At 37.7% G+C, this 17560-nt stretch overlaps 1 protein-coding gene across 3 annotated transcripts in view; it reads right to left on the bottom strand.

The window, feature by feature from the left end:
* The window catches only part of CCDC30 (coiled-coil domain containing 30), a 162959-nt gene that overhangs the window by 54817 nt on the left and 90582 nt on the right, over positions 1–17560 (bottom strand). For 2 of the 3 annotated variants that reach the window (XM_061184382.1, XM_061184383.1), the window contains one exon: positions 4533–4712. In XM_061184382.1, the coding sequence (XP_061040365.1) occupies positions 4533–4712 (180 nt within the window). Of the gene's footprint in view, positions 1–4532; positions 4713–8219; positions 8464–17560 lie in introns of all 3 variants that reach the window. The other variant, XM_061184381.1, reaches the window with a different exon arrangement.

Consider the following 17560-nt stretch of genomic DNA (forward strand, 5'->3'; position numbering starts at 1 on the left):
CTCTCTTGGAGTCTGTGATACCCACCTCTCCTAGTTTTCACTTACCTCTGCTGTTGCTTCTTGGTTTCTTTTGTAGACTATTCTAGTGCACTCAACTTCTAAACATTATTGGACTATTCTAGGCCTTCCTAGAGAGTGAATCATTCTCTCTCTCGGTTCATTCTCATGATTTAAAAATACCACTTTTATGCCAATACATAATGGAAATGCCCAAATGGAACTCCTTGATTCTGCTTCCGCTTTATCCAAAAGCGTTCTTCTCTCAGTCTTTCTGATTTCAGTAAAGGAGGCCAACATCCAACCTTTTGTTCAGGCCAGTGACCTGAGAGCCATCCTTGAGCCTTCCTTTGCCATAGTGAGCCTATTCAGCACATGCTGTCACTCTACCTCTACAACACATCTTGCATCAATCCATTTTCGTCATTTCTGTCACCACCCTTGCTAGGTCATCATCATCTCTATCCTGGGCCATAGCAATAGCACTGGTCATGCCAGTTCCATTTTTACTCCCTTCTAATCTGTTCTCCACACTGCAGCCAAAGTGTTCTTTTAAAAACATAAATTGAACAACTTGACCCCCGCTCCTGCTTAAATCTTTCAGTGGCTTCCCCATCACTCTGAGAACATATCCCACCAGCTTGCCTGGCCTTGAATGATGTGGCCTTTGCCAGATTAAAATCATCCTGTTAATCCCCCTTCGTCCACTGATCTCCTGTCCCACTGGTTTCTATTTGGATTTTATAATGAATAGAAGAAGAAACAAAGAAACTAAAGAAAAGAAGAAACTGAGTGTTGGAATATTTGGTGCATTGGATTGGTCCAGGATTATGAAACTTAAACTTATTATAAATAGAAAGGGCATATAGGTTTCATAATATATTATCCACCTACTCCATAGGCCAAGAAAGCTAAAAGCCTCTGAGATCTATGATCATTGGTCTTAGAGACAATGCTCAGCATTTTGGTAATGCTGGTAATGATGAAATAAGATGACAACACTGGAGCAAACACTGTTATGGCCAATGACATGTGCATCTAGAGCTTCAGATTGGGACATTTCTTAAGCTTCTTAAGCTTCAGATTGGGACATTTAAGCACCAGGAAGAGGATTCAGTACAGTGTCTCAGTATTGGTGGTGGCAGAACCGCTCTCAGCCTGAAGCTCTGCAAGCCTATAGCATTCTTCTTGATATTCCCAACGTGGAACCAGGCAATATGGCCATAAATCACAGAAATAATAAATAAATTATGGCATTTCCTTACAGTGGAATACTCTACTGCAAAGAAAACGAATGAACAATGGCTATACACCACAACATGGATGAATCTTCCAAACAAAGTAGATCATCAGAAGACAGATACAAGGTGTGTATACTGATTGATTATATTTATAAAATATTCAAAAGCAGGCAAAACTGAACCATACTGTGTGGAATTCATACATAGATGGTAAAACTATAAAGTAAAACAAGAGAGTAATTACTTAAATTAGTGGTTCCTGCTAAGATGGAAGGAAATGGGATTATGGTGGGAAAGAGGTATGCAGGGGCTGCTGGTATGCAGGCAATGTGCTATTTCTTGTCCTGGGTGGTGGTTACATGGGTAGTCACTTTGCAACAATTCATTAAACTGTATATTTATGTTTTGTGTACTTCCTGAGTGCTATATTTCACAATAAAAAGGTTTAAAAGCAACAAATAAGTATTCTGATTTCTTAACCAGTCTTATAAGTACGCCTAACATTAGCCAGAGACCCAGAGTTCAATTACCTCTGAGTGGATTTTAAAAAGTAATCTCTAAATTGGCAAAGCTGAGGTTTGAAAATGACCCCAAATTGAGGAAAGGGATAATACAGAAAGATAACTCTACACAGGAAAGACAAAAAACAGACCTGGGTTTAAATTCTGACTCCACAATTTGTTAGCTTTGCCACTTGAACAGTTTTTTATATATGTATACATATTTATTTATTTTATTTATTTTTTTAGTTTTTTGGCTGTGTCGGGTCTCAGTTGCAGTATGCAGGATCTTTGTTGAGGCATGTGGGATCTTTCGTTGCGGCGCGTGGGCTTGTCTGTAGTTGTGGCATGCGGGTTTTCTCTCTCTAGCTGTGGTGCATAGGCACCAGAGTGTGTGGGCTCTGTAATTTGCAGCACACGGGTTCTCTTGTTGAGGTGCGCGAGCTCAGCAGTTGTGGTGCGCGGGCTTTAGTTGTCCCGCGGCATGTGGGATCTTAGTTCCCCGATCTGGGATCAAACCTGTGTCCCCTGCATTGGAAAGCAGATTCTTTACCACTAGAACCACCAGGGAAGTCCCCTGAACAGTTTTCTCATCTATAAAATGTTTACCTTTCAGGGTTGGGAGGTTTATAAGAGATAAAGTAGACAAACTGTCACTATAAGGTAGTTGGCTACTGCATATGACTCTGCGTAAATGCCTGGCCCAAGGGACCAGCCAAAAGAATGATGTCTCATTACTGAAATGGCAAATAATTTACCCCACCATGAAGGAGATTTAAAACAGAACAAAAAATATCTTCTCTTTTTATCAAGCTCTCATTTACCCATCCCTGAAGGACTCGTTCATTAATCAACAAATATTTATAGGGTGCCAACCATATATAAGATGTCATAATCTGTTGTTATGGTTATTGTGCCTTGACAAAGATGTAGTATTGCTTGAGTACGCTCACAGTGGACAGTTAAAATGATCTAAGAAAGGTGTTTGAAGGGAAAGGTAAAAGGTTGTCTTGAAATATGAGAAAGATTTGGAATTTAATTTAAAACTACAAAGGCTTGGGGCTTCCCTAGTGGTGCAGTGGTTAAGAATCCACCTGCCAATGCAGGGGACATGGGTTTGAGCCCTGGTCCGGGAAGATCCCATATGCCGCGGAGCAACTAAGCCCGTGTGCCACAACTACTGAGCCTGTGCTCTAGAGCCCGCGAACCACAACTACTGAGCCTGCGAGCCACAACTATTGAAGCCCGCACGCCTAGAGCCCGTGTTCTGCAACAAGAGAAGCCACCGCAATGAGAAGCCTGCGCACTGCAATGAAGAGTAGCCCCCACTCACTGCAACTAGAGAAAGCCTGCACACAGCAACGAAGACCAAACACAGCCAAAAATAAAAATAAATAAAATAAATAAATTTATAAAAATAATACAAAGGCTTGAGGGAATATGATCAAATTCAAAAAACCATGAAGGGTGAGGATAGGGAAGAAGTTTATCCAAATAATCCTAGAACTCCCAAAAGGGCTTCCTTTGAAGTTTGAAATAAATGACTATTTGTTTTCCTCCATATCTCCCCTACTAGACTGTGAGCTCCTTAAAAGTAGGGACCTTTCTTAATCCATTTTTATGTCGCTTTTTGAATAAGGTCATTGATCCTGCTACACTAGGGGTGGCAAACTTTTTGTATAAAGGGCCAGATAGTAAATATTTTAGCTTTTGTGGACCATATGGTCTCTATCAGAACTACTCATATCTGCTGTGGTAGTGCAAAAGCAGCCGTCAATAATATGTCAACAAACAGGTATGGCTGTGTGCCAATAAAACTTTATTTACAAAAATGGAAGGCAGGCAGGATTTGACCCATAGGTCAAAATTTGCTGACCCCTGCACTAGGGGATAAGAACTGTGTCTGTTTTGCATATCATTAAACCCTCAGTATTGACAAGATGGCCTGCCTTGTGTAGGACTGATGCTCAATAAATATTTGTTGAATGTTGAATTCCAGAATCTTAGATAGGGGCTTATATTAGGTTCCTAGTATATGTTTACAGAATTGAACCACAATTAACAGAAAGTTCTATTTTACATGGTGGTTCAGTTTGAACATTTTTGTGGTTCATAAAACTTACTCTTTTTTTGGCTGCACTGCGTGACATGCGGGATCTTAGTTGCCTGACCAGGGATTGAACCCATGCCCCCTGAAGTGGAAGCATGAAGTCTTAACCACTGGACCGCCAGGGAAGTCCCCTGTGTTTCATAAAATTTAGATGAATCTGTGGATGGCAGTTCTATATAGATTATTTTAAAACAAGCATGTTTGGGGGATGTTCCCCCAAATTTCTGATGCACTCATGTCAGGAAGAACAACTTTGCTCTCTCATGATTTGTACCTTGGTGCAGTTGATATTTGATTCAACCAATAATAATGAATGCATCTATTAGAGACAAATACATCCAGAGATAGAACTAGGGCAGTACCACCAGTGATTTAGTTCAGGTCATCGAAATTTACTAAGTGCTAAAAGGTCTAGGTAATGATTTCAAAAGACTGCGTAACTTAAACCTTTTCATATTTACAGGCTGACAGCACACACAGCCTTTCAGCAGCAGAGAAACCATTGAGCTGTGTACCTACTCTGTAGGGAGAAGTTAAAGGAGGGAGTTACCAGATAGCTCACATTGTCTACCCATCTGGGGACTCTGTCGTGAATTATCAAGTTGAGGAATTTTGATTCCTTTATTCCCAGGGTAAATTGAGCAATCGAGACTCTTAAATGAAGGATACGCCCACTGGAGTTACCTTAATGCTTTCTTCCTGAAGTAAGCTGTTATGCTGCTTTAAGTCCAAGTTCTTTCCTCGCTCATATCGAAGCTCCTTTTCTGCTGAGTTGCATAGAATCTGGAGCCGGTGCAAATTCTGGCGAAGTTGCTGTAGCTCCTCTTGCTGCTGGTATTTCAGTTTTTCTCCAGATGATGGATACTAAAGCAAACGTTTTACAAGGGGAACATGGACAATTTGAAAGAATGTTGGTAAAACATGGGTTCAAGCTGTCAGAATGTGATTATTCACATGTAAATGCTTTTGGAGTTAGCTTAACTACAGCCAATTACTCTTTTACATGTATTGCTAGTTGTACATGTTCATATAGTTTAACTCCTGTTATATTAGAGTGAAAATATTGAAGAAGTTATGCGAACAAAAGTAATTAAGCATAGAAAATTAACTTTCTTATTTTTCATATTAATGAAGGGGAACAGAAGCGTGGGCAGTTTTAGAGCAAAACATGCTTTAAATAGGGAGTTCAAAGAGTCAACATATTAAGATGCAAAGCGTGAACGTGTATGTGGGTTGAGTTTGCGCACGCGCACATAGTGTCTGTTGGCAAAGGGGAAGAGAACATTTAGCGAGAGATACTAAATTACCAGGTTTCCTCATCACTTTCCTTTCACTCCCCAATGATTCTCCTTCGGTTACTCCTCAACAACACACTCTCCTGCTAGGTCTCTCTGGCACAATAAAACTCCCGTGACCAAAGGAAGAGTTATTTAGATTTTCTGAAAGGTAGGCACACACAGCCATGCTGAGTAGACAAAGAATTCAACCTTCTCCAGTTCAATAGATAAGATACTGTCTGTTTCCTGAGTCCTGGTCCAGTGTGCTTCCTGTTCATGACGTTCTGAAAAGCCCACGTCATTATTCTAGTTTATCTTGCTTATAACAGAATTGCCACACTGAATTCCCCAAGTCCTGTTAGCCCTTCAGTTCCTGTCTTGGTTTAGTCAGAAAGGCAATCTAGATCCAATTTGCTTGTCTTAAGAGCTGCAAGTATCTAAGATCCCTGGTTAGCTCGCTATGGGTAAATGTACGGCTCATCTACACATGTTCAAGTGATATTTATTCATTATTACAGAAGAATACCTAATTGACATTCTGATTTTACCCAATAGTCTTGAAAGTTTGGTTTAATGTAAATGTATCCCCAAGACTCAGATCTATTTTGGGGGGGGGCTATTACATCAAAGTTTTGGAGACTGCAAGCCTAAGGGCAAATCACAGATAAATTCACCAAGATAATCTAAGACATACACCCTGGGAGGGCTTTTGGGAGCCAGCTTGCCACCCTTCCTTAGAAAATTAGCTTGACGTGAGGACTATATGCTTTCTTTGAGTTTCTCAGCAAGTGGAAGCAGATGACAAAACTGTTAAAAGGTCAGGCTGTAAAGGAGACAGACCAGGTTCCACCACAAAGTGTCATTCTAGGCCAATTATTTAGGCTCTCTAAAGCCTCAGTTTCTTCATCTATAAAGTGGCAACAATAATATTTCTGCCTCATTGTATTGCTTAATATATACAGAGTATTAAGTATAGTGCCTAGAGCATAGTAAAAAAATGTGAAACTACATTTTAAACCTACAAAATTAAGATAATTAATGGTGGTTCAAATATGTTTCAAGAATAGTGGGAAAATAATATCTAGAACTCAGCTACTGTAACCTCACCAGGAATACTGTTGAATAACAGAAATTAAGCCCCCAAAGGCCATCAGCAGCCACAAATGATGTCACAAAACACATATGAACAATATAGCTCACATAGTCACTCATAATAGAGGCTCTCACAGTTTTTTTCCTACATATTTGCCATTTATGAGCATTCTTTAAAATTTGGTGTCTGGGCTCAGCATATAGTTACCTAAATTTGCACATTATGAGATTAATAAGACACAGTACACATGGAAAGCAGCAAAGTATTAGCACCATAATCTGACAACAGGGTGAAGACTAAAAACTACACACACACAAGAACTAAAAAGTAGAACAATCTATAGCTATCAGAAGGTCAAAGAACCCCATACACAGAAAGAGGTTCTGAAATTATCACTGAACAGCACACTGCAGACAAAAATCTGTCTAAAATGTATTTTCTTCCTTGCTTGCTTAAAGAAGTAAATAAAATAGCGTGTGTGAGTGTTTTGGGAAATGTGAATCCAAATAACACAAATATGTTATTTTTTCCCATGCGGCCCACGTCTACCTCATTTACTGCTGTATGTACCTTAACACAGGGCCTGGCACATCATAGACACACAATTAATGGGAATTCCCTGGCGGTCCAGTGGTTAGGACTCTGTGCTTCCACTGCAGGGGGCATGGGTTTGATCCCTGGTCAAGGGACTAAGATCCCTGGTTGGGGAACTAAGATCCCGCATGCTGTGTGGCATGGCCAAAAAAAAAAAAAAAAAAAAAATTGATACTCAATTAATAATTAATACTGGTTGAATAAATGAATAAGAATAACACACTTCTTTCAATAATTCAAAGTCATTATTATGGAAAAAAATTACTGGCTATGTGGTATATACATTTGTTCTTTCACAAAATGGCTATTTTCCCAGATTTCCCAGAGAGTTTTTATATATTTAATAGTTTTTCACCTCCCCCCAAGTACTGAGAAATGATTCTTCAAATAATGGGAAAGGGTAAATTAGAGAAAATTAATAAATTAACCAGGGTGTGACTTCTTATACTGTAAATTTCATTATTCTAAAAGTTCACTGATTATTTTAAGCTCATAAGCAAAGATTTTATCATCTTCGTGACCACAGTGTTCAGCCTCTGCCCAAGCCTCCTACACTGGCCCACTGCCCAATAAAGGGATTGTCTGGGATATGTAAAATCAACCTCTTTTTGAATATGTGATGTCATATTTCTTTTTGGTCTTCTGAACAAATCCAGTGACTTCCTTCTCATTCAAATGTATCTGAATCTCCTTTCAGGTATATATTTTCCTTGTTTATTATGACTTGCCTAGTTTTCACTCTATCCAAACCTCTTTTCAAATATATTTTTGACTTCTTTTACTAATAGTCTTCCTTGTTTTCTAAATGTACACTTGAATCACTTCTCAAATGTATATTATCAGTCTTTTGAATGTGGTTTCCATATGAGTACAAAGCCTCCCTCTATGGATCTCAAAATAATTCCTAGAAAAGTGTGTGTAGGGAAATCTTAATTTGTACAAGAGGGAACCAATAAAATTGAGGTAAAAGAACTGAGGTGTAGTCACTCCTTTTATTTCTCCTGCAGGCAGATTTCTAGTAAATAGCAATAGCCGTATTTAAAACAATTCCAAGTCTGTGGCCTTTTCCCCCCCAAACAATGTATTTTGTATATTGAGGCTAGGTACCAGGAACAGAAAATGTGGTACAAATCCTGCCATTCTCTATCCCACCTGCCCAGGGCAGACACTGACAATCAATCAGCATTCCTTCTTGCTGAGCCTAGAAGAAGCCTAAGAACACTTTATGATAAAATATATCAACTGATGGGCTTAGCTGAGATTTTGGTTGCTACTTTATTAACATTCAGGCCATGGTTATGATATTGCTCAACAAATATACGTTAATAGTGATATAAAAATTAAACCTCTATCCACAGCTGATCCGAGGAAATGGAGCCAGTCAGACCACGTGTTTATAACACCTACCTGGATGCTACTGTCATCTGAGCTATCCCCAGAGCTCTGAGACTGAAGGAGGCTCTGATTCATACAGCTCAGCTCTTCTCTGAGCCTCACGACTTCCTCAGGCTTCAAGGTCAACTGCTGTTCTTCACCTTTCATATCTTGGTTCTGCTGTGAGTCCTCCTCCTTCTGTCCCTCTCTTGGAAAAGTGCCCTCCTTCACTGCCTCCTCTGGAATTTCCTTCTGCTTACTTTCTCCTAATTCAGGACTTAGCACAAATATAATAACAAAAGACTATCAAAATGCTCATTATAGTAGTAGAATATGGAGGGAAAATATCTACCAGTAAAGAAAGTGCTGTAAGCAAGATTTTCAACTTGAATTCTATAGCAGAGCAGTTATCTTATTCTTGGAAATAAACTTTAAAAACAAATGAGTCATATCTTTTTTACTCATATTCAGGGAAATGACCCATCATAGATTTTTGTCTACAGGTATAGACAAACAACTAGTTTAAGTGAGTTTTTCACTTTTTCAACTTTTAGTATGGCATTGGGCAGATACAGCTTATAAAGATTTTTTAAAAATCACTCAATAAGCACCAGACACTTTGGCAGGCACTAGGGCTAAATAGGACATAATCCCTGTCCCTAAGGAGCTTACAATTTAGTGAGAAATAAGGATAAGTTAACAAGTGATTATATTAAGTTAGTAGTAAGTAATCTGAGGCCTGATGGATGAGTACGCACAAGCTAGGCAAATGTAAAGGTAGGGATGTGTGTATACTTGCTTGTGTGTGTATATGTTGGAGGGTGGGTTGTTGGATGACTTAATAAATAAGATAGGTAAAAGCCCAGAGGCAAAAGAGAGAGTGTGCTTTAGAAACATCATTTGTAATCTGTGTGGCAGGGAACCCAGTTGAGAGATTGTTGTGATCTGCGTACTAAACAACGGTGACTAGAATAGGATGGTGGGAATGGAACGGAGGAATGGATTCTAGAGATATTTAGAAGACAATATTGATAGGATCTGTCATTTACTGGATGTGGCAGGTGAGGAAGAAAAAGGAATAATGAGTGACACCTGGATTTCTGACTGGGGCAAATGGGCAAGTGGATGGTAGCCCAAGAAGGGGGAATATAGGTATAGACTGGAGACATGCCTGGGGTGAAGACACAGATACAGAGGAATGTGAGCAGAAACCTTGGGATTAGATAAGATGAGCCAGGGAGAAGCGGGAAAGTAAGAGGAGGAGGATCATTCCGGACAGAAGCCTAAAGACTTGTGAGGAACAAGCAGAGGGAAGAGGCCTGAAGAGGAGGCTCAGAAGCCAGAGAGGGAGGAGGAAAACTAAAAGGCTGTGAGCCATAGAAGCCAAGGGGAGGGAATGTACCTTTCACGGTTAGAGAGTATGAATGAAAAGTAGAGTGAACATAAGTATGCTTATTTTATTTTTATTCCCTTAATCTTAAATTTGTTTCAGGTACTGTGGGGCCTAGCCCAGGATGCTTCACAAATTATAGTTGGTGCTCAAATTCTTCAAGAAGGCAGTTTGGCAATACGGATGAAGAGCCATAAAAGTGTTCAGATCTTTTGACTGAATAATTGCATACCAATGAATTTACTGAAATAAAATAACTGACAAGAAGAAAAAAGCTGATTGTATAATAATGCTCAGAACCATGGTATTCAAAATAGTGATTAAATGGAGACACAGAAATGGCTAAGAGGATTAAAGATAAACCAACTTGAAAGTGGTATGAAGACTATTCATCAACATTAAATACTTATTAAAGTAAGATGGTGGAACAATAAATAATATATATGTATATATATGTGTATAAACATAACACATACTATGGGAAATGTAAATATAGAAAAAACTGGAAAGGAACACAGGAAAAATTGTGTCTATGGAGTTTTTTCCCTTTTAAAATTCCTTTAACACTGTATAAAAAAGAATTAAATATTTTACTTTGAACTCAGCAGTTTTTTAGAGGTAATATATTTAAATGATTAAAAACACGAGATAAAAAGTAAAATGTTAAAAAATAAATTTCTGATAAAATAACTATTCTTTGGACTTGAGGATATGGGAAGGGGGAAGGGTGAGAAGTTACAGGGTGAGAGAGTGTCATGGACATATATACACTACCAGATGTACAATAGATAGCTAGTGGGAAGCAGCCGCATAGCACGGGGAGATCAGCTCGGTGCTTTGTGACCACCTAGAGGGGTGGGATGGGGAGGGTGGGAGGGAGGGAGATGCAAGAGGGAAGAGATATGGGAACATATGTATATGTATAACTGATTCACTTTGTTATAAAGCAGAAACTAACACACCATTGTAAAGCAATTATACTTCAATAAAGATGTTTTAAAAAAAAAAAAAAAACGATTCTTTCCATCCTCCATAAACTCTTTTCCTTTTCCTACTCCCAGTGGAAGCTAGATATACTTGAAGACTGGGAAAATGCAAACATACACCTATTATTTTTTTTAAATGGGAAAACTGACTTCTGCATTCAGGAAGATAAAGTAGACATACTTTTTCCTATTTCTCCTACCAAGTACAACTAAAAACCCTGGACATTATATATAAAACAAACATAAGAAGACTCTGAAAGGTAGAAAGAAGTCAGATCAGCTAGGTAACTCAGGACCTGAAGAACGACATGGTTGTGGGTTTCCTAGGTTTTCTTGTAGCCTCATATATCCTAGACTTAAAGCTGAAGAAGCTGGCAACCTAGACAACACCAAGAAGCATAGACAGAAGGCTTTTTACTCTATACAGAGGACCAAGAAAAGGACAACCAAGCAAGAAAGAAAACTTTCAGACATTACCCACTTTATTCCAGCCAAACGCCATAGAAAAAACTGTGGCTCCACCCCACTCATGTCAGCAAAGGTCAAGCTGGGAGCCCATACTTCCACCTTCACCAGGTATAATGAGGCAACTCCCCTGCTGCGGGTAGTGTCAGTCAGAGGCCAGTGGGGAGGAGGGACTTTCATCCCTGCCAGGCAGTACCAGACATGGGGAGTCTGGACTTCCACCCCCACCTGGCAGTAAGGAGATACCCTTCTCTTTACTGGGGTAGTTTCAGAGGAGGCCTAGTGGAGAGTCAGGACTTTTACCGCTGCCCTGCTCATGATATCATGGAGGCCAAGTAGAGAGCAGTAACAAGGCATCCTTCACCATCACAGTCAGAGCAGTCCAAGCAGAGACCTAGTGGGGAGTAGGAACTCCCACCATGACCAGCAGTAATGAGAAACCCCTATTTCCTTGGGTGTCCATGGATGCTGAGTGGGGAACCTGGACTTCTACCCCAATCTGGGGTAGACAGCACCCCCCTCCACATACCCTGCCAGAGTGGTATCACAAGAAGCCAGCTAAATAGAAGGTTAAAACAAGACCTAGAGTTTCATAACATAATACCCCAAATATTCAGATTTCAATCTAAAATTACTCATCATACCAAGAACCAGGAATCTCAACTTGAATGAGAAAAGGCAACAATAGATGACAAAACCATGATGACAGAATTATTTAACAAATATTTGAAATGAGACATCATAAAAATATTCAATGAGCAATTATGAACACATTTGAAACAAATGAAAAAATAGAAATTCTCAGAACTAGAAAGTCTCAGCAAAGAAATAGAAGATATAAGAAAGAACCAAATGGAAACTTTAGAATTGAAAAATACAATAACCAGAATTTAAAAACTCAATGGATAGAATCTACAGCAGAATGGAGGGGACTGAGAAAAGAATCAGTGAGCCTGAAGACAGAAGAATAGAAATTACCCAATCTGAAAAACAGAGAGAAAATAGACTGGGGAAAAAGGAAAAAAAAAAAAAAAAACCCGAAACAAAAAAACAGTGCCTCTGGGAACTGTGGGGCTATAATAAAAGATCTAATGCTTTTGTTATTGGATCCTGGAAGGAAAGGAGAATAGGCAGGACAGAAAAAGTACATGAAGAAATAATGGCTACAACCTTCCCGAAAGACATAAACATACAGATTCAAGAAGCTGAGTGAGCTCCAAACAGGATAAACCTAAAGAAAACCATACCAAAAAACAGCATAGTCAAATTTCTGAAAACTAAAGACAAATAAAAAAACCTTGAAAGCAACAAGAGAGAAACACTACCTTACAGAAAGGGAAAAACAATTCAAATGACAGCTGACTTCTCATCAGAAACTACAGAGATCAGAAGGAAGTGGCATAACATTTTTCATATGCTGAAAGAAAAGAACTGTCAACCCAGAGTCCTATACCCAGTGAAAATATTCTTCAGGAATGAAGAGGAAATCAAGACGTTCACAGATGAAGAAAAATCAAGAGAATCTGCCACTAGCAGAACTACTCTAAAAGAATGGTTAAAGGAAATTCTCTATACACATAGGAAATGATAAAAGGAGGCATACTGGAACATCAGGAAGGAAGGACAGAAAGAGTAAAAATCTGGATAAATACATTTTTCTTCTCCTTTTGAGTTTCCTAAATTCTGTATGATGGTTGAAGCAAAAATATAGTACTGTTTGATGTGGTTCTAAATGTGTGTAGAGAAAAATTTTAAGACAAACTGTATTATAAATTGGGGAGGATAGAGGGACATAAAGGGAGGTAAGGTTTCTACATTTCATTCAAACTGGTAAAATGTGTGTGTGTGTGTGTGTGTAAAAAGTAATACCTAGAGCAACCACTGTAAAGCTATAAAAAGAAGCACACTCAAAAACATTATAGAAGAATCAAAATGGAATTATTAGAAAGTGTTCATATAACCCACAGGAAGGCATAAAACAGAAAACAGATGCAAATAACAGAGAGAACAAACAGAAAATCAAAAATGAAAAAATAGCAAACTGGGACTTCCCTGGTGGTCCAGTGGTTAAGAATCCACTTTCCAATGCAGAGGATGCAGGTGCGATCCCTGGTTGGGGAACTAAGATCCCATATGCTGTGGGGCTATTGAGCCCACAAGCTCTAGAGTCCACACACCACAAGTAGAGAGAAGCCCACGCGCCGCAACGAAAGATCCCACATGCTGCAACAATGACCCCGCATGCTGCAACTAAGACCCAATGCAGCCAAATAAATAAATATTTTTAAAATAGCAAACTTAAGTTCTAATATACCAATAATTACATTAATGGTAATTTGGCCAAACACACCAATCAAAAGACAGAGATTGGCAGAGTGGATTAAAAAACAAGACCTAACTACATGCCGTTTACAAAAACTCATTTCAAATATAATAATAAAAGCAGGTTGAAGGCAAAAGGATGAAAAAGACATATCATGCAAATATTAATAAAAAGAAAGCAAGAGAATCTATATTAATATCCGATACAGTAGACTTCAGAAATAAGAAAATTAAAAGAAAGAAAAAGAGAGGGACATTATATAATGATAAAAGGGTCAATTCACCAAGAAGACATAGCAATCCTAAATGTGTATGCACCAAACAACAGAGCTGTAAAGTATTTGGAGTAAAAACTGAATAACTGAAAGGAGAAATAGACAAATCCACAATTATAGTTGGAGACTTCAACAACCCTCTCAAAAATTGATAGAACAACTAGATAGAAAATCAGCTATATCAGTTGATACTGAAAAACCGTTTGATAAAATGTGACACTCATTTATGATAAAACCTTAGAAAAACAGAAATAGAAACTTCTTCAATTTGACAAAAACCAAACAGCTAACATTGTATTAATGGTGAAAACTGAAAGCCTTCCTGATAAGATTGGAAACAAGACAGAGATGTTCACATTCATTAGTTTTATTCAACATATTGCTGGAAGTTCTAGCTAGTGCAATTAGACAAAAAAGGAAGTAAAAGGCATACAGATTGGAAAAGATGAAAGAAGCTGAAATCGCATGATTTTCAGATGATATGATTTGTCTATGTAGAAAATCTCAAGAAACCTTAAAAAAAAAAAAAGCCTAGAACAAATAAGCAAGTTCAGAAAGGTCACAGGATGCAAGATAAATAATTGTATTTCTGTATATTAGCAATGAACACATAGACACTGAAATTTAAAATACAATACCATTTATAATTGCTCAGAAAAATGAAATACTTAGGTGTATATCAACAAAACATGTATAGGTCTTGTCTGCTGAAAACTATAATATGCTGGTGAAAGAAATAAAAGAATATCTAAATAAATGTAGGACATACTGTGTCCATGGATTGGAGGATTCTACATAGGAAAAGATGTCAATTCTCCCTAAATTTATATACAGATTTAAAACAATTCGTATCAAAATTCCAGCAAGATTTTTTGTAGCTACAGACAAGATTATTCTAACATTATACGAAAAGGCAAAGGAACTAGATAGCTAAACAATTTTGAAAAAGAATAAAGTGGAATCAGTCTATCCAATTTCAAAACTATATTATACAGCTACAGCAGTCAAGATTGTATGATATTAGTGGATAGACACATAGATCAATGGAATAGAATTAGAGAACCCAGAAGCAGAAACTCACAATGCCTAACTCATTTTTGTCAAAGGTGCAAAAGCAATTCAATGGAAGAAAGACAGCCTTTTCAAGAAATGATGCTAAAGCAATTGAATATCTATAGGCAAAAAAAGAGAATGCTATCTAAGTCTCATACCGCATACAAAAATTAACTCAAAATAGATCATGGGCTTAAATGCAAAACTATGAAACATAGGAGAAAATATTCAAGATTTAAGGTTGAGCAACTAATTCTTAGATTTAACATCAAAAGTATGATCCATAAAAGGAAAAATTGATATCTCATCAAAATTAAATTTTTTTTGCTCTGAGAAAACCTTGTTAAGAGGATGAAAAGACAAGCTATAGACTGGCAAAAATACTTGCAAGTCACAGAGCCGACAAAGGACAAGTATCTAGACTTTATAAAGAACTCTCAAAAGTTAACATTAAAAAAACAAATCCAATTAGAAAATAGGCAAAAGATATTAAAAGCGATAACACCAAATGCTAGTGAGGATACAGAGAAACTGGATCACTCATACACTGCTAGTGGGAAAGTAAAATGATATAGTCACTCTGGAAAACAGTTTGGCAATTTCTTAAAAAAAAAAGCAAAACACAACTAATAAAATTAAATATGCAAGTACCAGGTTACCCAAAATTGCACTCCTGGGGATTTATCCCAGAGAAATGAATAATTATGTTCACATAAAAGCTTGAATATTTACAGCAGCTTTATTCATAATAGCCAGAACTGGAAATAACCCAGGTATCCTTCAATGGATGAATGGTTAAAAAAACCTGTGGTATATCCATACCATGTAATACTACTCAGCAATGAAAAGTATCCAACTACTGATACTCATAATAACCTAGATGAATCTCCAGAGAATTATGTTAAGTGAAAAAAGTCAACCCTAAAATGTTACTTATTGTATGGATACATTTATATAACATCATTGAAATGAAAAACTTTTAGAAATGGAGAATAGACTAGTTAGAATAGAACAGCGCCAGGAGTTAAGGAGAGGGGTGAAGTGGGAAGGAAGTGGGGGTGGCTATAAAAGGGCAACATGAGGAATCCTTGTGGTGATGGAAATGTTCTGTGTCTTGACTGTATCCATGTCAATATCCAGGTTATGATACTGTACTACAGTTTTACAAGAGGTTACCATTGGGGAAAACCAGTAAATGATACATGGGATCTCTATTATTTTTTATAACTGCATGTGAATCTACAATTATATCAAAAATAAAAAGTTTACTTTAAAAAATGAAAAATCTATAAACTGGTCATGTAAGTTTAATATTTATGAAGGTGCTTGATTTGTCACAATTAGAGGGTTGAATTACTTTATAAAGAGTAAATTTAGCCAGACCTAATATAATTTCCTCCTATAGTTGCATAGTGGCCATGTAGTCATAGGAGAAGAGAAGTAGCCTTCATTATGTTTCCATAGTTTAAAGTTTAAATGGTCCTCCTTTTAGGTGGGTAAATGAGATGTACCTGTAAACCCATATTTAGAGCAGGGCAGTCAGTGAGTCTTCTTTGGCTTGGAGGGAATGATGAGCAGGGCTCTCCAGGGGATAATCCTGGGCTAATGCCATTTTACATCTTTACTAATGGTCTGGATAAATGAACTGCATTCACATAAATTAGTTAATTAAGGAGAATTAGCAATACTTTAGAATGTAGTAATTTAATTTAAAGTGATCTTAATATATTAGGATGAGATTCATTAAAATAAATGCTCTCCAAAAAGAACAGGCTTTATCCTTTCAAAAGGTGTAAGAGAAAATGTGACTTAGAAACCAAAGGCAAACTGAACAGATTTTTAAAAGTAATACATATGACTATGTATTACTTTATTATTAATTTTATATGATGATAATAATAATAATAATAATGTAAAAGTTGCATGGGCAAAAGTAGACTACCAGCCAAAAATAACATGGAGCTGAGAACACGCCATGCAGTCAGTATACCTACACCTTACCGACTAGAGAACCCACCATGACTCTCAAATTTCTTCTCCCCTCTAACGTAGCTCTTAATCTTTATTTACCGAGTTCTGACTGCAACTCACCCCCTCTGTTATTTTTATATCATTCTATAATTTTGAATTGTCACCAGTCTTCAGCTAGTATGAGGTGCCTAGGCAGCATCATTATTCCGTTCCTTTTCTAGTAACCCAGATACATAGCAGTCTTAACCTGTACAGAGATTCAAGAAAGAGACTATAATAGTAGAAGCCATGGGTTCTCGTCCTGGATCTTCCACCTATTATTTATGCAACGTTTGACAAGGCAAAATCTCTCAGAGTCTCAGTCTCTTCATTTATAAAGTGGCCTTGCCCTACTCATAAGATTTCTGGGATCTTAAGAAGTAAAATGTGAAGGCATTTTGATAACCTACAAGGACAAGGTACAATTAAAACTAAAGCCTAGTAGAGCAGAAGAGTGGCTAGTGATAGAACTCTGTTTTCAGAGAGGAAAGGGAAAAAATGTTAATTAATTCAACAAATATTTATCAAATATCACTTATATGCCAAGCACTGTTCTATGCACTAAGGACTCAGTGGTGACCAAGACAGCCAGGTCCATGCTCTCATAGAACACACAGAGGAGGAATATGAGGACAAACAATAAACAAGTAACAAGATAATTACAGATCATGATAAGTCACCTCTAAACAAGGTGACATGCTAGAGCAGGATGTAGGATTTTCCCTAACGTGGCAGTTACTGTCTCTCTGAAAAGGTAGGAAGGAGTTAGCCACATGGAAAGCCGGCGGAGGAGCATTCTGGACAGGGGGAACTTTTCAGTACAAAGTTCCTAAAGAGGGAAAGTTCTTGAAGGGTTAGAGGATCTGAAAGACT

The sequence above is a fragment of the Eubalaena glacialis genome, chromosome 3 (genome assembly GCF_028564815.1).
Source record: "Eubalaena glacialis isolate mEubGla1 chromosome 3, mEubGla1.1.hap2.+ XY, whole genome shotgun sequence".
Classification (NCBI taxonomy): Eukaryota; Metazoa; Chordata; class Mammalia; order Artiodactyla; family Balaenidae; genus Eubalaena; species Eubalaena glacialis.